The 25,521-nt window shown below is 50.5% G+C and overlaps 1 protein-coding gene across 1 annotated transcript in view; it reads left to right on the top strand.

Annotated features, from left to right (window-relative positions):
- UNC13A (unc-13 homolog A) overlaps positions 1–25,521 on the top strand; it is a 66,658-nt gene that overhangs the window by 7,673 nt on the left and 33,464 nt on the right. The window contains exons 7-23 of the mRNA XM_042781591.1: positions 301–355; positions 2,088–2,123; positions 6,608–6,815; positions 12,577–13,104; positions 13,732–13,840; positions 14,727–14,773; positions 17,279–17,357; positions 17,519–17,524; positions 17,988–18,059; positions 18,314–18,533; positions 19,757–19,984; positions 20,814–20,955; positions 21,083–21,252; positions 22,383–22,498; positions 23,609–23,772; positions 24,197–24,347; positions 24,660–24,728. Coding sequence (XP_042637525.1) covers positions 301–355; positions 2,088–2,123; positions 6,608–6,815; positions 12,577–13,104; positions 13,732–13,840; positions 14,727–14,773; positions 17,279–17,357; positions 17,519–17,524; positions 17,988–18,059; positions 18,314–18,533; positions 19,757–19,984; positions 20,814–20,955; positions 21,083–21,252; positions 22,383–22,498; positions 23,609–23,772; positions 24,197–24,347; positions 24,660–24,728 — 2,400 coding nt within the window. The remainder of the gene's footprint in view (positions 1–300; positions 356–2,087; positions 2,124–6,607; positions 6,816–12,576; positions 13,105–13,731; positions 13,841–14,726; positions 14,774–17,278; positions 17,358–17,518; positions 17,525–17,987; positions 18,060–18,313; positions 18,534–19,756; positions 19,985–20,813; positions 20,956–21,082; positions 21,253–22,382; positions 22,499–23,608; positions 23,773–24,196; positions 24,348–24,659; positions 24,729–25,521) is intronic.

Here is a 25,521-nt window from a genome sequence, read left to right as displayed (position 1 = left end):
TGTTCCTAACTTTTGTCCAAACTCATCTTCTTCTTTCTTTAGCTCCTGGACTTCATCTTTTCTGTCTCTGTGTTTCTCTCTTCAGCTGTGTTTCTTTTTTCTTTAACTCTGTTTCCCACTGTCTCTCTGTCTCTGGGTGTCTTTCTCTCCCCCTTTATCTCTCTATCTCTGTGGATACTTGTATCCTTCTCCTCCAGAGGGAGGGGACCGAGGAGGTAGGAAGGAGTCAAATGGGACAGAGCTATGCTGGTTCTCTGCTTCTGCCCCTGTGACGAGCCCTCTCTCCTTCCCTTCCCTCAGTACTCCTTTCAAGATGAGCAAGAGAAGCCTCTCCCTGTCCCCAGCAACCAGTGTTGTAAGTACTTCTCACTTCCTCTCTGGAAGGAACCCTCATCCCTCCCCATGCTGTGACTGTCCTGTCTAAAGGGTCATAAAGAGAGATAGGTCCTGAGAGTGACCACAGTGTCTCCTCATAGTGTAGTGGAAAGAAGAAGAGATCTGGAACTTGGTTTGAGTCCTTCCTTGTCACATACCACAGGTAGGCCAGTGCCCCTCTCTGATCCTTAGGGTCCCTCTCTTTGAAATGGGCATCTGATAGCCCTCTCACTCTGAGGGCTGTTGGAAAGATTCAAGGTCTTCAATTCCATCCTATCGTTCCTTAAACTATTCATGGGGCCAACCCATCTGTGTCTGATGGCACAAACAGACACTAACCAAATGAGTCCTCCAACATACGTACAATGGACGAAGGCTGTTTCATGTGCCCATTTTCACAGGTAAAGAAACTGAGGTCCAAGAAAATTGACTTGGTTACATAGCCAACAAGTGGAAGAGTCAGAATTTGAACTCAGGTGTAAGGAACTCCCACCTTGCTTCTCTTTCCACTGCACCATATCTATTAATTGTTATGATGATCATGTTACTCTGCCTGCTGACCCCCCATGAAGGCTGGAGTTTTCAATGTTGTTTATCTTCCTTGGCCCTGTGGATAGTTAGACCCAGACTAGTTCTGTACGGGTCAAGGAGATATTCTACCTCTTAAAAGCACCCTCTAAGTCATCATGGTGGGGAAGAAGTGGCAAATCATACAGTGTCAGAGCAGAAGCCTTGGCCACTGGCACCTGGCCCCGCTCCCAATCCAGCCTCCTCCTTTTCCATCTGCTTTCCCATTCTCTTTCCCTCCCCTCTCACAGTCTCCCCCGTATCCGTTGTCCCCTCTACGTGCCTAGGATAGTGGTGATGAAGCTTCAGGGGGTGGGAAGGTCTAGAGTTCTGCATTTGGGGAGCCCCATTTCCACCAGAATTTGGCATGTGATATTGAATGGGTCCCTTGACATCTCTTGGAGGAATTTCAACCCCTCCTCCCAGAGAATGGATTGGGGGTAGGGACATGCAAAGTGGGGGCAGGAGCAGAGCAACAAACAGTACCTGAAAGGTGGGATGAAGCCGAGGGGTGGGCATGAATTGGAAAATAGAACCCATTGCCCAGCATTTACCTTTGAGTCCTTTGGGGAGTGTTTCATCACCCCCATTCCACAGACAAGTTAGCCAAGAGTCAAAAGAATTAGGACTCAGTTCCAGGGTATTTTCTGAGATGCCAGCCATTGGGAATAAGCAGGGAGGAGACATGGTTCTCTCCCTGGCCCTGATGCTCAGAGGCTGTGTGACTTTGAGCCACTCACTTCATCTCACTGAGCTTTGTGTCTTCATCTGTAAAGCGAAGAGAATGACAAAACCTACCCAACAGGGGTGTTTTGAAGCTTAGGGTTTCCAGTTCAGTGTTTCTTTCCTTGTCCTCAAGTCTAGGGGGAGCCCAATGCCCCCCTTGTAACTCTGTGGCTGAGCCTATAGCCTCAATGAAAAATAGGGATATACCACCTTCCTCTCAAGATGGTGAGGGTTCAGTGAGAGACAGCATGACTGGTGTCAGCAGTTAAAATGATACTTGGGGAAGAGGGACAGGAACGCATTGGTGTCCTGGGGTGGATGAAGAAATGGGAAGAAAGGAGGATGGGGGAGCCCTCCTGCTCCCCATGCCCACCCCTCTGCCTGCTCCCCTTTATTATCTCTGCCCCTTCTCTTTGTAGGCAACTGGAATTATTTTGGCTGGGGTGAGCAGCAGAGTAAGTACTCAGCTATTTGTTCTGGGTGGTCATGGGAAGGTGGGTGCCTTGGTGCCTGAGGCCCCCCACCCCACTGCACAGGAAAGTGGGGAGTTGATACAACCCCTCTTGTGCCCTCCTGCCCCGTCTTGGGATTCCTGCTCTGCCTGATGGCACTGCCACTGGGGCGGGGGTGGATTCAATGGACTGGTGGGCATTTAGACTGGAGACTTGCCCTGTCCCCAGCTGGGCACTGTGTCCCCCCTACCCCTGCTCCCCATGTATAACTTCATCTCCCTTCCTGTGACCCTTTGCCTTTTTTGTCTCCCATCTTCCTCCTCCACCAGGAAATGGCCCCAGTGTCACTCATATGGGTGGGGAGGGGAGGGGAGAGGGTCTCAGGCAGAGGAGCTGGGCACGGACCCTCGGGCAGATAGCACTCTAGAAACCTCAGCCTCAAAAGCACCTCTCCACACACAAATACTTTCCTTCTCTTTTCTCCTACGAGAAGGAAGCCAGACCCTTCCAATTAGATGCCCATTTTTCTCCATTTTCCCATTTACTTCTTTCAGGAGAAATTCAGTCCTTCTAATCTGAGTCATGAAACTATGTGCTTTTCTGTTGTCCACCAACTGGAGGGTCCTCCATTCCTTCCCCATATCCTGGTGGACCAGCCCAACCTTCCCTTCCTTCAGGACCAGGGTAACTGTTTACAAACGCTTTGATCCAAAACAATTTGTCAAAAACAAATTGGTTAGAAATCAGTTTAGCTTAAACAGGCATTTTGCAGATGGGATGGCTTGATAACAGTCCATTTGCCACAAAATGAAAGCAAAGACAATCTAATTGGCAATCATTTGTCCCCTCAAATGACAATTTGTCAGGGGAAAAAAAGTAATTTGGTGAACACACAAACAGCCCATGTGATTTGGTTGAAAACATCTTGGCAAGATCAAGCACCATTTGGTAGAAAAATACTGGTTTGGCTAAAGACTATAAATCCAGATAATTGGATAGAAACAAGATTGGTCAAAGGGGAAATTTGGTTACATTGATGAAACGTCTAGAGGTTTGTGGGATTGTATATAGCATTGCTGTTTCATTCTGATTCACACAAATCTAAATCGTAGGACTTTGTGGCAAGTTTGCATTGGCTTTTGCCTATAACGTCAAAGCTAACACACAGCCCATCAAATGGTGATCATGTATCACAGAGACATGAAGACAAGAAGACAAGAAGAGCTTGTGGGTCATAGTGGCCCAAGTCAAATGAGAAGTCAGGAAACCAGAGATACTGTGGTAAAGCTGGCTTTGCTAGCTAAAAATGAATGTAAGATTTTTCTGAAAGCAAAACAACTAGGGAACAGTCAAAATAACTTTTTATATGAAGTATAAAATTAATTTTTGAACAATTCACCACATTTTAAATGTTTGGGCCTATTTTTTCAAACTTACAGAAATGAACTTAGTTAAGAATAACTTCTTGTTGTGTGCCATTGAGTCGGATCCGACTCATAGCGACCCCTCCTTGGGTTGCCAAGGCAGTATCACTACGGAAGTAGATTGCCCAAACTTCCTTCCGAGGAGTGGCTGGTGGGTTTGAACCGCCAGCCTTCTGGTTAGCAGTCAAGTGCCTTAGGCACTATGCTACCAGAGCTCCCTAAGAATAACTAGAAAGTGAAAAATAATAAACTAAGAAAAAATAGACAGACATCTGGGAAATGAGCAAAAATAGTTAAAGACATAAAAAGGTGCAAACCATCTTCTTGGTGTGTGAAATCGCCAGTAAATTCACACCATGGCTGAGTGTACCAGAGCGACCCTATCAAGATTTCAACTTTCCTTCTCGGCTAATGGGCTTTCAACCACGTTATTGCTTTCTAACTAAATTGAAACCACTGTGATCACCACTCATCTGTCAGTCTGTCACACTGTGGTGCCTTGCATGTGGCTGTGAGGCTGGAAGCTTTGCTGCAGGTATTTCAAATACTAGCAGGGTCCCCCATGGTGAACAAGTTTCAGTGGAGCTTCCAGGTTAGGACAGACTGGGAAGGAGGATGAGGCCATCTACTTCTGAAAAAACTGGCCACCAAAGATGTTATGAATAGCAGTAAAACACTGTCTGATATAGTACTGGAAAACTTTATGAGTAGCAATGAAACATTGTCTGATATAGTGCCAGAAGATGAACCTCTCAGGCTGGAAGGCGCTCAGAATACAACTCGGAAAGAGCTGCCTCCTCAATGTGGAGTTGACCTTAATGATGTGGACCTCCATTAGCTGATGTGGCACAACTCAAAATGGGAAGAAACAGCTGCAAACATTCATTAATAATCAGAACATGGAATGTACAAGTGTGAATCTAGAAAAACTGGAAGTTGCCAAAAATGAAATGGAACACATAAAGATTGATATCCTAGGCATTAGTGAGGTGAAATGGACTGGTATTGGCCATTTTGAATCATACAATCATATGGTCTACTAGGAAGGATGGGCAATCTACTTCCGTAGTGATACTGCCTTGGAAACCCAAGGGGGGTCGCTACGAGTCGGGTCTGACTCGACGGCACATAACAACAACAACAACTACGTTGAGTTTCTCTCTTCCCACCACACTTAGTGTCTCCTTCACACGTCCTCCGCCCTGTGACTGTCCTGTGACACACACACACATAAACACACATTGAAAGCAGGCAAAGTCCACAGGTCCCTCTCACGACTGGTCAGAGATTTTTGGAGTCTGGGGTGTCCTCTCCCACCCCCTTTTCTGTACTCTTCAGCTTTTCTACATGGACTCTGTTTTACTCTGCTTTCCAAATAAAGATAACCGAATTACTGCCGTTTTAAATTATAAGAGTAATGTGTGCATTGTCAAAATTCAGAAGGTACAACACATGCAATGGAATTCTCTCAGTATAAAGAGAAATGAAGTTCGGATGCATGGCGCATGGATGGACCTAGAAAACATTGTACTGAGTGAAATAAGTCAGTCATAAAAGAACAAGAATTATATGATCTCACTTATATGAAATAAGCAAATATATGTTGCTGTTAGTTGCCACATGGGTGGGTTTGAACTGCCAACTTTTTTCAAGTGCTTAATAACAAAAAAAAAAAAAAAAAAAACAGCCTACTGCCATCAAGTCAATTCCAACTCGTAACAATCCCCATTGGGTTTCCAAGGCAGTAAATCTTTACAGAAGTAGATTGCCCAATCCTCGTCCTGCGGAGTGACTGGTGAGTTTGAACTGCCAACATTTTGGTTAGCAGTCAAATGCCACCAGAGCTCCTTAGCAAATATGTGGAAATAAAAAATGATTAGCTGTTACCAGGGGTGGAAAGGAGGGGAAAGGGGACGTTTTTGCAGGAGCATTGAGTTTATCCTAACGAAAACTCAAAACTCACTACTGTGGAGTCAGATCCGACTCACAGAGACCCCTCCTTGGGTTTCTCAGGCAGTATCACTACGGAAGTAGATTGCCCAACCTTCCTTCTGAGGAGTGGCTGGTGGGTTTGAACTGCCAGCCTTCTGGTTAGCAGTCAAATGCCTTAGGCACTATGTCACCAGAGCGCCCAACACCAAAGGATAGTGAGATTAATTGCATAACTTAAAGAATGTAATCAATGCCACTGAATTGTACATGTAGAGATTGTTGAATTGGTGGATGTTATGCTGCATAAATTTTCACCATGATTCTAAAAAAAATCGAAGGCACAGAAAGGAAAGGGGACAATCCCTGAGTATCTGGTTTCCCAGATGCATTGCTTTTAGATTTAGACTTTTGTTTTTTAAAATTTCAATAAAAATAATAATCATCTTTTGTACTAAGAAAATCAAACCAAGCCAAAACATCCTTTCATTTTTATTACACACTTGAAGTTTGGTAACACTGATGTTCCACTTTAGTGATAGATTCTGGGTGTGTGGCGATCTCACCAAATTAAAAATCTAATCCTTTTTTGAGTGAAATGGTATCTTGCTACAGCCTCTTCTCAGCTTCTGTGCATGTGAGTTTGGGTCTAGGTCCCACCTGTCTGATAATCAGGAAATCTCTGTGTTATTCCACCTGGTTCTGATAGCCCTCCAGCTTGCCCCATGTGCTTACATGTGTGCCTCCCCTTATGGGGTGCTCACTGCCTGATGGAAATACCCATCTCATTTTCAGAGCCCCCAAATTGGCAAAGTCCCTCCTCACATTTAAGCTGAAAGACACCCTCTAATTTGTCCTTGCCCTTCTCACATTGTAGGACCCACTTTAAACTATAGGCTTCAGGTCTAGTTTGGTCTACATGAGGCAAAACAGGATTTTCACCTCCCTTACCCTATAGCATATGCCTTTATTAACATGACCCAAAATCCTTCATCTATTCTGGGAGACATTCTTCTCCTTGGGTTGGCAGCCAGTAAAGACCTCCTAAGTCTGGGAGACTGCACTGGCCCCTATTGTGTGTTCTCACTCTCTCTCCCCTCCTCACCTTCTACCCCTACCTTCTTTCTCCTCTAGACGATGACCCCGACAGTGCAGTAGATGATCGTGACAGTGATTACCGCAGTGAGACCAGCAACAGCATCCCACCACCCTATTACACCACGTCACAGCCCAACGCCTCTGTCCATCAGTATTCTGTCCGCCCACCACCGCTGGGCTCCCGGGAATCCTACAGTGACTCCATGCACAGTTATGAAGAGTTCTCTGAGCCTCGGGCCCTCAGGTAGCCACCGTGGGATGGGCTGTGAGTGAGGCCCCTTCTCTGTCCTGTGGAGAGAAGACAGGAGTGTAAGGCAAAAGGTAGCTGGTGGTGGAAGGAAGAAGATGTCCTGCCCTTTCTTGGGGGCAACAGAGCCCTTTCTCTATCCATAACCATTGGGTCTGCTTTGGCTTGGCAGAAGAAAGGGAGACAAGTCAAGAGGTTCCTAGATGGTCCTCTGAAATATGAGGGCTCCTTTAAAAGCCACTCTTCCCATGTAGTCTCTAACTGGGCTGGGGGGCAGGGAAGAGATGAGGATTGATGGAGAGCAGTGAGGCACAGTGATGTTGGAGAGACTCTCAGGGCACAGCTGGGTGGTGGTCCTGGGTGGCCCTGCCCAGCCCTCCCTGGTGGTTCCTGACCCTGTGTCCCCACCCAACAGGTGTGGGCCCAGCTGCCATCACTCTGTCCTTGAAAGCAGGCTGTCCCTACACCTGTCAGACAGATGGGCCCCCAGCCCACATAGGCCACTCGCTGCCCCGTGCTGTGTGCTGGGCTTGAGCATTGGAGGCTAAAGTCCACACTTGTGGCCCTCCTCACCACCCCCTGATCGCTCCACTCTGGTTTCTAAAGCAAACAGTGGCAAACAGGATGTTAAACAGGTGAGACATGTGTGAAACACTTAGGGCTCTACTCTGGAAGTGCCATGGAGTGACTGTTAGATAAACAAATTGTACAGATAATGGTATCAAGAGCCTATTATGCACCAAGTGCGGGTTCAAAACCTTCTCTGCATCATCTTATTTCATTCTCTGGGTGGGAATGCTATTAACAGATGGGGAATCAAGGCACAGAGAGGTTAAATAAGTTACCTGAGGTCACACAGCTGGCAAATCATCATAAGAAATTACAAAAAGGTGCATCTGTTGGATGTCAGGCAGTGGTGTGGTATGATTTTTGGTAGTGGGTTCTCGACCTAGATGGTTGTCCCCCACCCCCACCCTCCAAGAGTACATTGCCCCCATTAAAGGGTGAGCAGGAAGGACATTTTGAGTACTGGGGACTCCTCTGATGTTGAATCTATACTTCTATTAATGTAGTCCAAAAATGTACTCCCTTGGGTTGAACCTACACTTCTATTAATATGGCCAAAAAATATATACTCCCTTGATACTGAACCCATATTTCTATTAATATATAATATATAATATAAAAAAAACAGCTCTGGTGGCATAGTGCCTAAGGCATTTGACTGCTAACCAGAAGGCTGGCAATTCAAACCCACCAGCCACTCCTTGGAAGGAAGATTGGGCAATCTATTTCTGTAGAGATCTGCCTCGGAAATGCAAGGAGGGGTCGCTATCAGTTGAATTGACTCGACTGCAGTGAGTCTGGATTTTTTTTTCTGGTTATTAATATTTCTATTAATATAGTAAAAAAAAAATCACTAAGATTTTAGGCTCAGTTCATACCAATCCCAGGGCCTCCTGTTACTGTGAGAGCCTGACAGAGCCTCTGGAGTCTCAGGTTCAGGACTAGGGTGGGGCGAGTGAGGCAGTTGTCTCAGATGCTGAACTTAAGGGGGCATCCAAACACTCAGTCATCAAGGTAAATAATATTCAATGCAGTGTTTTAAAAAGTCAGAATGAATGCAAAAAATTCACCAAAATATACCCTTAGAAAGGTGGATCTTATTGTATGTAAAGTATTCTTCAGTCAAGTTTTAAAAATTCCTGATAAACAAAATAGCAACATTTCAAATAAATACAGAATTCGACCCTGTACTTGCATGACTCAGCCTGGCTCAGAGGTGTAGCGAGGGTAATGAGTGCCTCAGAGCAGTCTCTTAAGTTGCTCCCTCCCCCCAGTTTGAGCACCCAGCAGGTGACATCTTCCCAATTTTAAGATGAGTAGATGTAAGGAGCTCTGGTAGCACAGTGCCTAAGGCATTTGACTGCTAACCAGATTGGTGGTTCAAACCCACCGGCCGCTCCATGGAACCATAAAGGTTCACCACCTCAGAAACCCAGTGGGGGTCGCTATGAGTCAGAATGTCAATTCAATATCAGTGAGCTTTTTTTTTTTTTTTTTGGTTTTGGAGATGTTGGTAGTGGCCACACATCAGCAGAAACGCCTTCCCCCCTTTTGTCCATCTGCCTGAGTAAGGTACCTTTCATGTTTGCATCACAGTGGAAGGTCATTCCACACTTCATCTGGTGCCCCCTTGGACTTGGCAAATGCCCCCCTCTGCCCACTCCCTCACTATGCCTCTGGCCTCACACACTGCACCCAGGTCCTGGCCTTGCTATACTTGTCTATAAGCAAGAAAGTGAGTCCCAGGGTTGCTCAAATGGTTAAATGTTCAACTATTATTGAAAGGTTGGTGGTTCAAACCCCCCCAGAGGCACCTAGAAAGACAGGTCTGGTGATGAACACGCTCAGTCTCTCTTAGCCGGCCGTCTCTCTGCCAGTCTCTCTCAATCTCTCTCAGCAGTGCATCTCTCTCAGCAGCACTCTTTCTCAGCTGCCAGAGAGATTCCTTCTGCCTCTGGGAGGACTCATTTTGAGCCTGGCAGAGTAGCAAAACCAACCAATCCCAACATCCGAGTTCTACACATCTGAGAGAAGGCAAACTTTCCCAGAAGGTTACTTCATGCTGCCCCAAGTGGATGACTTGAATAAGCAGCTACTCAGTTGCTCACAGTAAAGTGGGAGTTACAAAGACTATGGCGAGAAAAGCCATACCATGTAATTCACTACACTGCAAGAGTAGAACTGCTCTGTAGGATTTTCCTGGCTATAATCTTAACAGAAGCAGGTCACAGGGCTTTCTTCCCTGGTACCACTGGGGGTTCAAATCACCAACCTTTAGGTTAGCAATCAAGCACACTTTGTACCACTTGGGGACCTACAGAAGCAGAAACTGCCTTGAGCTGCCCGCCACTGGCTGCCCCTCCAGCTGTACTGCCCAGAGCTGCCCTGAATGACTGGGGAAAACAGAGTTGTAAACAGATATTCCCAACCCACAGGGTCAGGGCTCAATTAGAGGGCAGAACAGGGCTGAGGGCTCTGGGGGAAGGCAGGGAGGGCTTCTTGGAGGAAGGTGCATGGGAGGTAGGTCTTGAAGGACAACTGAGGTGGCCAAGGATGGGTAAGGAATTCCAGGAAGAGGAAACAGCTTAGCTAAAGGCTGGAGGGGTAGAGAGGGGCTAGGTCATGTGGGAAGCCCTTGGGGGCCAAGCTCAAGGGCATGAACTTGATCCAGAGATGCCTGGGAGGCAGAGGAGGTGCTGAGTGGGGCCAGAGCTGTAGTGAGACCCTGGATGTCTGAGCCTTGGTTGGGGAGTCTCCGGGTCCCATGCCTCAGTCTGAGAAGCAACAGCAAAACCCAGGTTAGTTCACATGGTGCCTGAAGTCCCAAGGCAGGTGGGTAGGTCCAGCCCCAGATCCTCTGACCCCAGTCCTAGGCTGCTGCCCTCACTGGGGATCCCAGGCTGTACTGGGGTGTACTTCACCCTACTGGTGAGTCTGGGGTCCTTTGTTACAGCAAAAACAAACAAACAAAGCTACTCACCCTGCCACATTCCATCTCCTGCTTGCTACAATTGTTGTTAGTTGCCTTCCAATGATTCCAGCTCGTGGGTGAAAATACCACTGCTCCATAGGGTTTTCAAGGCTGTGCCCTTTTGGAAGCAAATCACCAGGACTGTCTTCCTATACACCTCTGTGTGGGTTCGAACCTCCAACCTTTTGGCTAGTAGTCCAGTGTTTTACCATTTCTGCCACTCAGGTATTCCTGCTCCAATGACAAGTACTAAATATGCAAACTAACAAGAACTGGAGGGGGGTTCCCCATTTTGCTTTCTACAGGACTTGCTGGGGAAGGGGGTTTCAGGCATTGAGAGTGGACAGAGTATTTAAGAAAGGAAGTGAGAAATTTGTTGAGTGATTGAGCGCTTAGAAGGGGAATGAATTGTGACCCATAAGTCATGGTGCAAGCCCGTCCCCAGGTAGAGGCAAATATTTTTTCCTGGTCTAGAGGGCTCTAGGAGCTGATAATAAGGTGGGACCTGACCTGGCAGGGCTGGGGGTGACTTACCCAAAGAAGTGACATTTCAGTGGGCAATGGAAGAATGAATAGGAGTTTGCCCAATAAAGCAGGCAAGGAGGGGTGATCCAGGCAGAGGGCACAGCACATGCAAAGGCCCAGGGATGGGAACAAGTGTAGGTTGTCGGAGGAACGATGAGGAAGAGAGTGAGGGGGAGACGGAGAGAGGTAGGTTGGGAAGTTGGAGGTTTTGGGCCTCACAGGGGAGAAAGGACATGGCATGGGTTTTGTTCCAAGGACAATAGGGAGCCATGGTAGGATTTGGAGTAGGGGATGATATGATGGATATGGATTTTAAGAAGCCCCCATCCTATGTATGCACAGGGAGACAGCTGGGGGGGGGCAGGAGTGCATGGGAAGAAAGGACACAGGGAAGAGGTAGCTATGGGGAGGAAGTGGAAGGAGAGATGTTGCATTGTGGGAAATTGTAGTCAATGTCGTGAGACAAAGTGTATGTGAGCTGCTGTATGGAAAGTAAATTTGCTCTGTAAACTTTCACCTAAATCACAATAAAAAAAAGGAGAAGAAGAAGCCCCCGTGGCTGCCGTGGGAAACAGGGACTTGGTGGAGCTTGGATTAGGATGGGGCTTGGATCAGTGTGGGTCCCAGCGTTCAGAGAAGTGGATGGATTTGGTCTACATTTTCAAGGGACAGCCAAGGAGACTTGCTGCTGGATCAGCTATGGAGGGAGGTTAAGGTCAGGAGAGAAGGCAGGGAAAACTCAGGCCTTGGCCTGGGAGGCCCAGGTTGAGGCTGGGGCCAATCAAGAGCGGGGTGTGGCCTTGTTTATGTTTCAGGAGCTCCAGGTGTCCCATGGGGCATGGCGAGGACACCAGTTATGGGTCGCAGAGTCTGCAGCCCCTGAGTGAGTGGACGAGCACAAGACTGCTCCCAGTAGAGCTGCCACTATAACCAACTGGGTTCTGTCTTCATTCAGTTTGCTCATTCAGTCACTCCACAAACATTCTCACTCCCTGTGCTAAATGCCCCCTCCACTCAATACCTGGGATCCACTTCCCCACTGGCCCGGGGGACACTGTAGAGATAAAAATGAGAATTCTCTCTCCAGTACTTGTTTTTTAGTTAGTTTACACGTATAGTTCATTCCTTTTTAGTATCCATGGCTGTAGATGGCAGGAGCCTGGGTTTTCGATCAACTGCTAACTTAAAGCCACTGAGCAGCACTACTGAAGAAAGGCCTCGTGATCTGCTTCCTTAAAGATTATAGCCATGAAAACCCTATGGGGCAGTTCTGCTTTGTAACACAGGGGGTCGCCATGAGTAAGAGTCAGCTTGATGACAGAGGGTTTGTGTTTGTCATTGTGGACAGTGGGGGACAGGGTATGGGGGTGAACAGTTTTTTAATCTCCTCCAGACCGCAAACTCCAAGAGGGCAGGGAGTTTTGTCTCTTCTGTTCATGGCTATGTGTCCTGGGCAGGGTTTGGCACACAGTAACCTAAAAAAATATATATATAAAAAAAAGCCAAGCCCATTACTAGCCAATTGATTCCAACTCATAGTGAGTGATCCCATGGGTTATAGTGTAGAACTGCTCCATAGGGTGGTTTTGAACTGCCAACCTTTTGGTTGGTAGCCACCTGCAAACAGTTTGTGGCACTGAGGGACCTGGAACATAGTAGGTGCTTAATAAATGACCTGCCCTACTGTCCCTACAGCCCCACGGGCAGCAGCCGCTATGCTTCCTCTGGAGAACTGAGTCAAGGCAGCTCGCAGCTCAGTGAGGACTTCGACCCGGATGAGCAGAGCCTGCAGGGCTCTGAGCTAGAGGACGAGCGGGACCGGGATTCCTACCACTCGTGCCACAGCTCGGTGAGCTACCATAAGGACTCACCACGCTGGGACCAGGATGAGGACGAGCTGGATGAGGACCTGGAGGAGGACCTGGAGGACTTCCTGGAGGAAGAGGAGGAGGAGGAGCTGGAAGAGGAGGAGGAGGAGGTGCCTGAGGACATTGAGCTGACACGGGGTGGCTACTCAGAGCGTGAGGAGCCAGCCGTGTCTGAGCCCAAGGACTTCAAGCGCGTCAGCCTCCCACCAGCCACCTCTGAGAAGGAGGACAAGGCTCCAACCAAACCTGCCGAGGCCTTTGATGTGGCCAAGACAGCTCCTGAGCTGGCCATGCCTGAGGAGGGGCCTGCAGCTGAGCGGACACCTGAGCCAGAGCCCCCCAAGGCAGAGGAGAGGTAAGGGGAGGGGACGAAGGGGGGTCCAGGATGCATGGACATGGAGCCCTTGATGGGGTCGGAGTGGAGTCAGAGAGAGGCCAGAGGTTGTCACGGGGCCATGAAGGGATCTCAGGAGTTGGGAGGGGACTGGAGGGGCAGGTAGGGTTGCAGAGGTCACAGAGAGTCAGAAGGATTCTGGGGCATAAGAGGTGACAAAGGGTCGAGGGGCAGAGCTGTTGAAGGAGCCTGGGATCTTGAAGGCATCAGAGAAGTGCTGGTGGGTGGGAGAAGGGTGAGGGAGCCACCCAGAGGGGTCACATGTGGACCAAACCAAAAAGCCAAACTCACTGCCGTCGAGTTGGATCCGACTCATAGGACCCCTCCTTGGGTTTCCGAGGTGGTATCACTATGGGAGTAGATTGCCCAACATTCCTTCCGAGGAGTGGCTGGTGGGTTTGAACTGCCAGCCTTCTGGTTAGCAGTCAAATGCCTTAGGCACTATGCCACCAGAGCTCCCCACATGTGGACCAGGGTGGCTCAAAAGGGACAGAAAGACCATGGAGAGTTGGTGTTGCTGTGAGAATCCAGGGAAGATCAGGGGTCATAGAAAGCCAGCCCTAGAGCCTCACAACACCCCTGCCTTAGTTTCAGGCCACGGGAGGATGAAGAAAGCCAGGAGGGTCAGGACGCCATGTCCAGGGCCAAGGCCAACTGGCTTCGAGCCTTCAACAAGGTGCGGATGCAGCTGCAGGAGGTGAGTGAGAGCCTAGCCATCTGCCCAGCCCACTAGCATGGCCACGCCCCATATATCAACAATCAGTGCGAGACCCGCCCACACCCAGCTTGGTCCCTGCCCATCAGCTCCACCTCTATCCTGCCTGGCCACTCCCCTACCTAGCCCATGCAACGCCCATATTTAGCAACGCCCAGATTTCAACCAGTCTATGCCCTGCCCTCACACAGCTTGGCCACACCCCCATCTGACCACACCCAGCTCCCCAGCTTGGCCACGCCCTTGTCTGTCCATAGCCAACCCAGGATTCACTTACACACAGTCTGGTCAGGCCCCTATGCAGCTCAAATCCCACCTAATACACCTGAGACTCAGGTTAACCCTTTAGTTGTGAGGCAGTGGGGAGATGAGGATGTTACCTCAACCCTGGGTCTCAGCGGAGAGCTGAGCGATGAACAGAGGCTGGTCAGGTGCAGAAGCCAAGAAGGGTGTACAGGCAGGTGGCATAGCTCCAACAAACGTCCTGGAGCAAAGGTCCTGGGGCATGCGATCAGGTCAAGCAAGTGAGGCTATGAGGAGTGTGGGGTATGTCAGAATCTAGGACTACAGCCCCTGAGAATCCCTTAGTTACAGAGCATGATGCTAAGGAATCCTTAGCATGTTGGAGATGATGCTAATGGATTCCCAAGTGTGAAAGATAAGGCTGAGGAGAGATTCCCCAGTCTGTTTTATAGATGAAAAACGAAGGCCCAGAGACAGCTAGTGAGCTCCCCAAGGACACACAGCCGGGACTAGGAATCAGGCCTCTGACCTGTTCAAAGGGGATACAGAAGTGGGTATGAAGGCTGCCCTGCCCTGGGAAGAGGAAGGGGGACCACACTGACCATGTCTGTCTTCCATCCCACAGGCCCGGGGAGAAGGAGAGATGTCAAAATCCCTCTGGTTCAAAGGCGGGTGAGTAATGGAGCTGTAGGGAGAGGTTTTGGATACAAAGCTCAAGGTTGGTTTGCCCTCAGGGCCTCAGCACAGCTGGAGTGGGGAGGGATTCCATTTATAAAGTGGACAGACCAGATATCCTAGCTATTCTCACGTGGCGTTTCCCAAGTCCAGGAGCTAAAGCCAGTAAAGTGTTTAATCCTCACAGTGAACCCATTTCACAGATGGGGAAGCAGTATAGAGCCTGGCCAAAGCCATTTGCGTAATTCATGACCAATTCCCCTTAGAAATAAATGTAAGGTAAAGAGAAACCCATTTCTTGCTCCATACGTATGCAATACTGGGTGGATCGTTTGCTTTGATTCTGCTTTTTAAATCTCTCAGATTATTGCTAAAGTTGCTAGCCCTTTAATTAGCCATAGTTGTTTGGGCTTGAGATCCTGGGTGGCACAAATGGTTTGTGAGTGACTACTAACCGAAAAGTTGGCAGTCGGCGTCCATCCAGAAGTACCTTGGAAGGCCTGGCAATCTGCTTCCATTAAGATTACAGCCAAGAACACCCTGTGGTACTCAGTTCTACTCAGATGCACATAAGGTTGCCACAAGTCAAAATCAACTTGATAGAAATGGGTTCTGTTTGGTTTGGCCTTAAATGGAGCATTTTGTCATGTCTAGCTTCTATTTTTAAGTTACTGATTTTCAAAGGTGCTTGTCAGCATTACTGGCTCCCTGGGTGGTGTAAAGCGTCAAGCACTTGACTATCAGCCAAAAGGTTAGTGGTTCAAGCCCACTCAGAGGTACTTTGGAAGAAAGGGCTGTCGATATGCTTCTGAAAAGTCACAATGTTGAGAACTCTGTGGATCAGTTCTACCCTGATGAGTTCATGAATCAGGATATTTTTTTTCTCCCTCCCATCGTTTGGGTGGTGAGGTTAGAGGATGCAAAGGGGATTTTTAAATTACACTCATGTTTTAAAAGGCATTCCCTGCACAAATGGTTAAGTGCTGGTCTACTAGCCAAAAGGTTGGCTGTTGGGATCCACTCAGAGGCTCCTCTGAAGTGTGGCCTGACCAACTGCTTCAGAAAGGTGACAGCCTTGTAAAGCCCGTGGGGAGGTTCTACTCTGCACAGATGGGGTTGCCATGAGTCAGGATGAAATGGATGACAACTAACAAGAAGTTTTAAAATAGCGGCAGCACGGTGACCTCCTTTGTAAACAGAGGCAGTGAGACAGCAGCTGTCACTCCCCGGAAGCTGGGCAGGTGTCCTGGGTGGGGGTCCCTGGATGCAGAGGCTGGGATGAGTGGCCCTGTGCACCAGATTTATGGAGGAGGAGCTCTCAGAAGAAACCTGAGAAGCGTGGGGAAAGCAGCTGAGCAAAGATGTAGTTGAGGAGTCACCTAGCCTCAGCCTGGTCCCACGGGGAGCCCTGAAGTGTGAACAGCACCACAGGGTCTGTCCAGAGTCACGGCTGTCAGGAGTCTCATCTATCTCTTGGCCAATGGGAACCATCTGGGAAGGAGCTGTCTCCATGCCCCCAGAGGATTGGTGCCCCTCTCCATCAAGGGGATCTAGATGGCCACTACAGCACCCGCCACAGCGTCCACTTTGACTCACCAGCTAAGCAAAGCCTCCTGGAGATAATAGACGTGATCCTAATTTCCAGTTCCTTAGTCCACATCATGACAATGCCATGTGTTACAGAGTAGAATTGCTCCATTGGGTTTTCTTGGCTGTCATCTTTATGGGCAGTGGATTGCCAGGCCTTTTCTCCGTGGCACTGTCGGGTGGGTTCAAACCGCCAACATTTAGGTTACTTGTTGTTGTTGTGAATGGCCGTCAGATTGACTCCGACTCACAGCGGCTTCGTGTGTGCAGAGCACGGCTGTGCTCCGTGGGGTTTTCATGGCCGTGACCTTGCAGTAGAAGACTGGCAGGCCTCTCCTTGGAGGTGCTTCTGGGAGGGTTCAAACCGCCAGTCTTTTCGCTAGTAGTTGAGCACTTGGCTAACCGTTTATGCCACCCAGGGACCCATGGGGCTGCCATGAGTCTGAATTGACTTGACAGTAACTGGTTTTTTTTTTTTTTTTTTTTGCCCACATCAGCTTTGAAATCACCTCTCAGGACAGTCTTAAAATATGCATATGCATTTCCCATTTGGCGCTTAAAGAAAGGTTTCATGAATATTGTATACTATTTGTTGTTTGTTAATTGCCGTTGGGTCAACCCCACCTCATGGCCATCTTATGTATAATGTGATGAACCTTTTCCCAGTCCTAGGCCATCTTCATGATCTTTGATGTGGTTGAGTCCAGTGTTGTGGCGACTGTCATATTATTTAAAGAAATCTTACGTCACTTTGCCTTAATTCAAATGTTCATTCAACGTGGGCAACCACACCGTCTCCACGTTTCCCAGATGAGGAAGTTGAAGTCCAGGGAGGTCGAGTGACCTGCCCAGGCCCCAGGTGATGTCTGTGTGAGGGGTGCCTAGGCCCTCAACAGCCCTGTGTGTGTCTTGCAGCCCTGGTGGTGGCCTCATCATCATTGACAGCATGCCTGACATCCGCAAGCGGAAGCCCATTCCCCTTGTGAGCGACCTGGTGAGCCCCTGCACCTTCTGCTCCCCTGCTAAGCAGGCTTGCCTGGAGCAATGCCTAACCTGTGCAACTGCTCATGGCAGCCCTGGGTCTGGGGGATGGCAAGGTGTTCTCTGGGACTAATGTAGTCTGATTTCTACTCCACTTGCTGCATGGATATGCAGGCCATGGTAAGTGACAGTGACTGGGGACCCTGAGTCTGTTTCCTGGACCCCCAACTGGGATCTTCCAACCTGCTCACAATCCATGGGTCCCGAGGGGGACTTGCCACGTTCATTGTTCGTAGGTTGGGGAGAAAGCTGGTGACTTTGCCCTCCTGAGCTACCTTGGCCCATGGTGTGGCTGATGGTTTGGCTCTGTGGCCATCACCACAGAGGGGTGCCAAGCATGGCTCCTAAATCCTGTCCACAGTGAGGTGTGTGAGTCAGGGGTGTGGGTCTGCCTGTCTACCATGATCCCTTCTAACCCAGATCCCATGTCATTTCCCAATTCCTTGTTGCTCCTGGCTGCTATTGGTCACCTGCTTCCTATTTCCGGTGGTACTGGAATCCATGCCTGACTGATCCCATCGTGGCTGTGGATTCTGCTCCGGTGTAATGATCACGTGGTGTTCATGGCCCCTGTGGGCCACAGTCCCTCGTCCAGTCCCGGAAAGCAGGCATCACCTCAGCCTTGGCCTCCAGCACATTGAATAACGAGGAGCTGGTACGTGGGTGCCTCCACAGGGCCTGGGGGTGGGTGGGGTGGGCTGAGCTGGGGACTAAGGGAAGTAGTGCAGCCCTTCTTGGCCTGGGGCAAGAGGAAGGGAGCATGGGCAAAGGCATTGGCCACGCTGCGGGGAATCGGATCACGCAACTTCCCCTCGTTGGCTTTGGGGAATGCGGGTCTAGGGTGTCTTTATGCTGCTCCATGTGAGGCCGCCCCACCCATAGCTGCACACACTTCCCCCCCCCCCGCAGAAAAACCACGTTTACAAGAAGACCCTGCAAGCCTTAATCTACCCCATCTCGTGCACGACACCGCACAACTTCGAGGTGTGGACGGCCACTACGCCCACCTACTGCTACGAGTGTGAGGGGCTACTGTGGGGCATCGCGCGGCAGGGCATGCGCTGCACCGAGTGTGGCGTCAAGTGCCACGAGAAGTGCCAAGACCTGCTCAACGCCGACTGCTTGCAGCGTGAGGGCGGGGCAGGGGCGGGACTGTATGGGGCGGGGTCGTGCGGGGCGGGGACAGAGGATGGGGTGGGGGCTCCGCGCAGGGCAGGGCGGGGCACCACAAGGGACAGGGCCCCAGGAGCGGCTGGGTTCCACGTGGAGTGGGCCTCTGGAAGGCAGGGCTCGTGGGGCGGAGCTTGGGGCAGGGCTCTGCAGAGTGGGGCTGCAGACAAGGGAGGAGCTGTGTGGCGCAGGCCCGTGATGGGCGGGGCTATGAGGAATGGGGCGGGGACAGGAGCGGTTGGGGTGTGGGGGCGGAGGTCCACATGGGGCTAGGACCGAAGGGTGGGCAGGGCTCAGCAGGGAGCGGACAGAGGGGCTAGGCTGTGAGAGGCCGTGCGCTGCAGGGATGAGGCAAGGATAAAAATGCTGGGTTCTACAGGGTGCGAAGGGAACTCTAGTGGCATAGTGCCTAAGGCAGTTGACTGCTAACCAGAAGACTGGTGGTTCAAACCCACCAGCCACTCCTCGGAAGGAAGGTTGGGCAATCCTACTTCCGTAGTGATACTGCCTTGGAAACCCAAGGAGGGGTCGCTATGAGTCCAGTAAGATTCGGTGGCACATAACAACAACAGCAACACTGGGTGGGAACTGAGGAGGGACAGAAAGAAGGGCCTGAGATGTTTCTGGAGGGGAGGGCTTGAAGAAAGAGGGCTGGGGCTGGGGCTGGGGCTGTGGGCTGCGAGATGAAGAGAAGAGGTAGAGTCCTTGGGAGGCGAGCTAGGGGGCCTGGGGAGGAAAAAGGAGGAGATCTGAGAAGCGGAGCGGGGCTCAGGGACGAGTAAGACCTGCGAAGTGGTGATTCCCCTGGAGGAGGCTGGGTTAAGATTAGACCCTAGAAGGGACTGGGCTCAGAGTGGGAGGGGACTAAGGAAAGGAAAGGAAACTGTTACCCGCGAGAGAAAAAACAAACCAAACTCAATGCCGTGGAGTCGATCCCGACTTATAGTGACCCCTCCTTGGGTTTCCCAGGCGGTATCTCTACGGAAGTAGAGAAGCCCCAACCTTCTGCCAGCCTACTGGTGAGCAGTCGAATGCCTTAGGTACTACGCCACCAGAGGGGGCTGTGAAATGGGTTAGTTCTCCGAGGAGAGGTTTCCGAGAGATGGCAGCTCTAGTTTCTTGGGGACCGAAGAAACACTGGGCAAGGGTGGGCCCAGTGACCGGCCTGGTGCGGCCTCGCAGGGGCGGCGGAGAAGAGCTCGAAGCACGGAGCGGAGGACCGCACGCAGAACATCATTATGGTGCTCAAGGACCGCATGAAGATCCGGGAGCGCAACAAGCCCGAGATCTTCGAGCTCATCCAGGAGATCTTCGCCGTGACCAAGACGGCGCACACGCAGCAGATGAAGGCCGTCAAGCAGAGCGTGCTGGACGGCACGTCCAAGTGGTCGGCCAAGATCAGCATCACCGGTGAGACCAGGGGCGCCCACGGGCGGCCCAGCGTTCCCGCTCCTCCCCTGGGTTGCATGAGCTTGGGCGGGTCCTTGTGTATCCTTGTCCACGAATGGGCGTTCCTCCGCGTGAGGTGAACGTTTATGCCTTCCCGCGTGTCCTGTTGATGCTCCCATAACCAGACCCAAAGGAGAGGATATGAGAGCATGCTGTTTATCTGGGTGACAACCCCCAAAAGCCCCAGCTGGGCGTGGAGAATTGAGACAGGGAGGTAAGGAGTCCTGCAGGGGGCGCCAAGGAGCAGGTGATATTGTGGACAATTGGGGCTCCATGTGGCTAGAGAGCTCAGGAAACCAGCATAGGACACGCACTTCAGAGTGGTCCCGTCCAGGACCAAGGGGGCCGGGGTGTTTATCCACTCCCAGCTTCGTTTAGATTTCCTGGAAAAGAGACCCCAAGATGAGGATTTCAGGGCACACAAAGTATCCGCTAGGTGAACCCAGGAAGTCTCTGGGGAATGCAGATGTGCCGCAGGGACCGAAGGTGCCCTGTAGGAGGCGCCAAAGAGCATGTGACGAGGTTGGCAACTGGAGCCCAGTCCGGCTGGGGAGCTCACGGAGATGGGAGCAGACACTGAGTGGTCTCACGCCAGAGGCCAGGGCTTGGGGTGCCTTTCCATCTTTCTTTGGTGAGGGGCTCTCCTGCTATTCTAGAACAAAGCCCACAGGCAGGGCCATAGGTGTCTCCATCGAGCAGTGTGTGACTTAGACTGCCGGGACCATGGCAGCCTCGGCGTGCCTCACCCACGGGTGCACATTTGTGTATTTGTCTTTTGTGTGTCTTCCAGTGGTCTGTGCCCAGGGCTTGCAGGCAAAGGACAAGACGGGTTCCAGTGATCCCTATGTCACTGTCCAGGTTGGGAAGACCAAGAAACGGACGAAAACCATCTATGGGAACCTGAACCCTGTGTGGGAGGAGAACTTCCATTTGTAAGTGCCTGGCTGGTCCCCCAAACCCGTCACAGAGCACCCCGCTGGGACAGCGCAAGGGGCTCCAAGAAGCTCAAGGGAACACCCAGCCCAGCTGACCCTGGCTCGCCCCATCCCCACCCCACAGTGAATGTCACAACTCCTCGGACCGCATCAAAGTGCGAGTCTGGGATGAGGATGATGACATCAAATCCCGCGTGAAGCAGCGGTTCAAGAGGGAGTCCGATGACTTCCTGGGGCAGACGATCATCGAGGTGCGGACGCTCAGCGGCGAGATGGACGTGTGGTACAATCTGGGTGAGTGCGGGCGGGTCCTGCAGAGGCACAGGGCAGCCCGGGAGCCAGCCAGGCAGGAAAGACAGTGTCAGGAGGAGGAGGATTCAAGGAGCCCAGTCTGATGGGGGAGGCAGGGCCTATGAGCCCAATCTGATGGGCAGGAAGGACCCAGGATGAGAAGGGAACCTCTTAGTTCTACGGGGAGGAGGAGAGGGTCTAAGGACCAGTCTGATGGGAGAGGCAGGAAGCAAGCCTTGGGATCCTAGTTTGAGGAGGGAGACACAGACCTATCTATGTCTAAGAACTTTATCTAAGAAGAAGACTAGATTCTGGGGAACTCAATCTGATAGAAGAGGCAGACTGTGGGAGCTCAGTCTAAGAGAGAGGTGGGGCTGAGGTCTCCTAGTCTAAGGAGAGAGACATAGACCCAGGAACTTAATCTGAGTGAGGAAATAAGGTCTGAGGTCCCAGTGTGGGGAGAAGGTCTAAGGAATTCTAGTGCAAAGAATGGGTTACAAGCCTGGGGAACCAATTTGAGGCGAGACATCGGGCCTTAATTTCAGGGAGTCTGAATGGGAGACAGACATAGACACACATTAAAATACTAGTGTGAGTTGCTACTGAGCCAACCCTGACTCATGGGGACCCCATGTGTGTCAGAGCGGTAACGTGCTCCTTAGGGTTTTCAATGGCTGTGATCTTTGAGAAGCAGATGCCAGAAGCAGAATGTATGCACTCCTTAGAACACTCAAAGGTATGAAATCAAAATGGCAGCGTTTGCCCAGGAACAAAGCCCAGAAGGCAGGAACGGGTCGGAAAGAAGGACAAAGGAAAGCAGTAGACACAGGGAGGAAGTGGAAAGAGAGCTGTTACACTGGGCAGATTGCAGTACACAAAATGTGTATGAGTTGTTGATTGGGAAACCAATTTGCTCTGGAAACTTTCACCCAAATCACAATAAAAAGCTGTTTAAAAAAAAAAAAAAAAACAGCAAATCGCCAAGCCTTTCTTCTGAAATGCCTCTGGGTGGACTCGAACCTCTAACCTTTTGGCTAGCAGACACTGCTCACACCACCCAGGGAGACATTAACATAACCCAGGGCACATTGGGAAGTTCTTCCTTTCATGCTGCCATCGTCTCTGCACTGCAGACAAACGGACGGACAAGTCGGCTGTATCGGGCGCCATCCGGCTTCACATAAGTGTGGAGATCAAAGGCGAGGAGAAGGTGGCCCCCTACCATGTCCAGTACACCTGTCTGCACGAGGTGAGGCCTACTGCTCAGTCCAGCCTCTGAGGCTCACCATGGTCTCCCACACTGCCTCCCATCCACCATTCTTACCTGCACCAACTCCACCGTTCTCTCTCTGGTCACAGCATCCACACCTTCCTAGGCTCCAGTGACTGTTCCTCATACCATTACATCGTCTGGAAAACTTCTCCCTGTACATCAAGGTCCAGTTTAAAGGCCTCCTCCTCTGGGAAACCATCCTAGACTTTATAGGCACATTCTTGTTCCCCAGTTCCAGATCCCCCTATCTGTTCCTGTTTGTATCAGCATCTGTCTCTTCCAGCTGTCTAGGGGTTCCTGGAGAGAACTCTATCCCCAGAACTCAGTTTGTTGAGCTAATGAATGGTTTAATGAATAAATGAATGATGAGTAGATGCATGGATAACTCTGTGGGTGGACAGATAGATGAGTTGATGGGTGGATGCATGGGGGTGGATGATGAACAGATGTACAGATGTAAGGTGGGTGGATGGATGAAAGCATGTTATGGACAGATGGATGAACAGATAGATGTGGGCTAACTATGAGAAGGACAGTTGAGTGGATGGGTGAATCTTGGGGTAGATGAATGGATGTATGAACGAGTAGACAGATGGACAGATAATGCATGGATGGGTAAACTAATGTGTGGATAGAGTGGGTGGATGGATGGCTGAATGGGTGGAAGGAAGAACTGTTGGGTGGGCAGATTAAGTTGTTGGTGGATGGATAGTGTGGATGCATGTGTGGTTGAATTATTAGAAGGATGAAAGAGCAGATGGGTGAATTTTTGGGTAGTTGGATGGATGGGTGGGTGGGTGGATGATGGATGGACAGGCAGACAGATGAATGGGTGGGTACGTGGATGAATGGACAGATGGATATGTGGTTGAATTGTTGGAAAGATAGATGTGGTGAACTGTGAGGTAGTTGAATGGATGGATGAGTGAGTGAGTGGATGCAAGCATACATGAATTAGTGAATAAAGAAATGAATGAGTAAATGGATGGATGATGTGAGCTTCATCAGACCCAGAGAACTCTGCTCCCCTCTCATCCCCTGTCACTCCCCATGACAATACCTCATCATCCCCTACCCCCATGGCAGAACCTGTTTCACTTTGTGACGGATGTGCAGAACAACGGGGTAGTGAAGATCCCAGATGCCAAGGGTGACGATGCCTGGAAGGTTTACTATGATGAGACAGCCCAGGAGATTGTGGATGAGTTCGCCATGCGTTACGGTGTCGAGTCCATCTACCAAGCCATGACGTGAGGCTGCAGGCTGGGCTGGGCATGAGAGGGACGTGCAGAAAACTGGAGTGGGAAAAGTCACTAAGTGGACCTTGGCCAGATCTGGAGTGGGAGGGCTTCTTGGGAGGAGGAGCCAGAGAGAATATATGTGTGTGTGGGGGAATGTATGTGTGTGTGGGGGGGGTGTAATTCCCTTGTTGATTAGAGTGTGCTGGGGAATGGAGTGACAGGGAAGAGAGAGGGGAGTTAGTGGCAAGACAGGGCAACCAAGGTGGATAGAAAGAAAGAGACAGAGAGAAACTGAGGGCAGAATTGGGCAAGGGAAAGGGGAATGGTTGGGGTGCCAGGGGGATCTCTCACATGCTGTCTTGAGGATACTTGGGGGAATGTACCCCATCCTGGCTAGACGTTGGGCCCACTTCCTCCTGCTCCCTTCCGCCAGCCACTTTGCCTGCCTCTCCTCCAAGTACATGTGCCCCGGGGTGCCTGCAGTCATGAGCACTTTACTCGCCAACATCAACGCCTACTATGCCCACACCACCGCCTCCACCAACGTGTCTGCCTCTGACCGCTTCGCCGCCTCCAACTTTGGGGTCAGTTTCAGGGGCCAGGACTCGGGGAGTAGGGAGAGTCCAACCCCATGCTGGAAAGACCTTCTGTGATACCCAGGCCCGCAATCTGGACCTGAGTTGCTGTGTGACTTTACACCAGTCACTTTCTCTCTCTGAGCCTCAGTTTACCCCTCTGTAGAATGGAAACTAATGTGATGAGGGCTCAGTTCTATGGTGGAAGTGGTGCATTTAGTGTATAGAGTGCTTGGCCAGTCAGGTGGCCACCATTAGCTGCTGCATTCAGCCTCTGAATCTTCTCCTCCATCCGTCTTCCCACCTCTCCTGCCTCCTCAGAAAGAGCGCTTTGTGAAACTCCTGGACCAGCTACATAACTCGCTGCGGATCGACCTCTCCATGTACCGGGTAAGAGCCCCACGCATGATGACAGGCTTGCCCCCACATGTGTGTGCCGGGAAGGGACAGCTGCCAGCAGGTGCATGCTTGGCAGGACCCACATTTACATGTGGAGTGCCTTCCTCAGATACACGAACACGTATGTGGACGGTACCTGTCCCAAAGTGCTTGGTGCATCCAAGCTGACCCTCCACTGTTTCAAGGTGCTCTCCTTGACCCCCAACCCGCCTCCTGAAATGGGGGAACTCTTGTTTTATTGTTGTTAGTTACCATTGACTCAACTCCAACTCGTGGCAACCTTGTGCGTAACAGAATGAAGCATGGCCTGGTCCTGCCCCATCTTCATGGTTGTCCATATGTTGGAGTCCATTGTTGTGGCCTCTGTTTTTGGAGTGCCTCCCAACCTTGCTCTTAGGTGCTGTGCTGTCAGTTTCGACTCATGGCAACCCTGTGTACAAGAGAACGAAACCCTGCCTGGTCCTGCACCTTCCTCACAACTGCTGCCGTGCTTGAACGCATTGTTGCGGCTGCTGGGTCCATCCATCTCATTGAGGGTCTTCCCTTTTTTCACTGACCGTCTCACTTACCAAGCATGATGTCTTTCTCCAGAAACTAATCCCATCTGACAACATGACGAAAGTAGATGAGATAAAGTCTGGCCATTCTTGCTTCTAAGGAGCATTCTGGCTGTACTTCTTCCAAGACAAATTTGTTTGTCCTTCTGGCAGTCCATGGTATATTCAGTATTCTTTGACAGCATAATAATTCAAAGGCATCAATTCTTCTGCAGTCTTCCTTATTC

Source organism: Orycteropus afer, unplaced genomic scaffold, assembly GCF_000298275.1.
Source record: "Orycteropus afer afer isolate SDZICR_OR568_19922 unplaced genomic scaffold, OryAfe1.0 scaffold00136, whole genome shotgun sequence".
Lineage (NCBI taxonomy): Eukaryota > Metazoa > Chordata > Mammalia > Tubulidentata > Orycteropodidae > Orycteropus > Orycteropus afer.
Note: the sequence above shows the minus strand (reverse complement) of the source record. Positions and strands in the feature narration are given on the sequence as shown.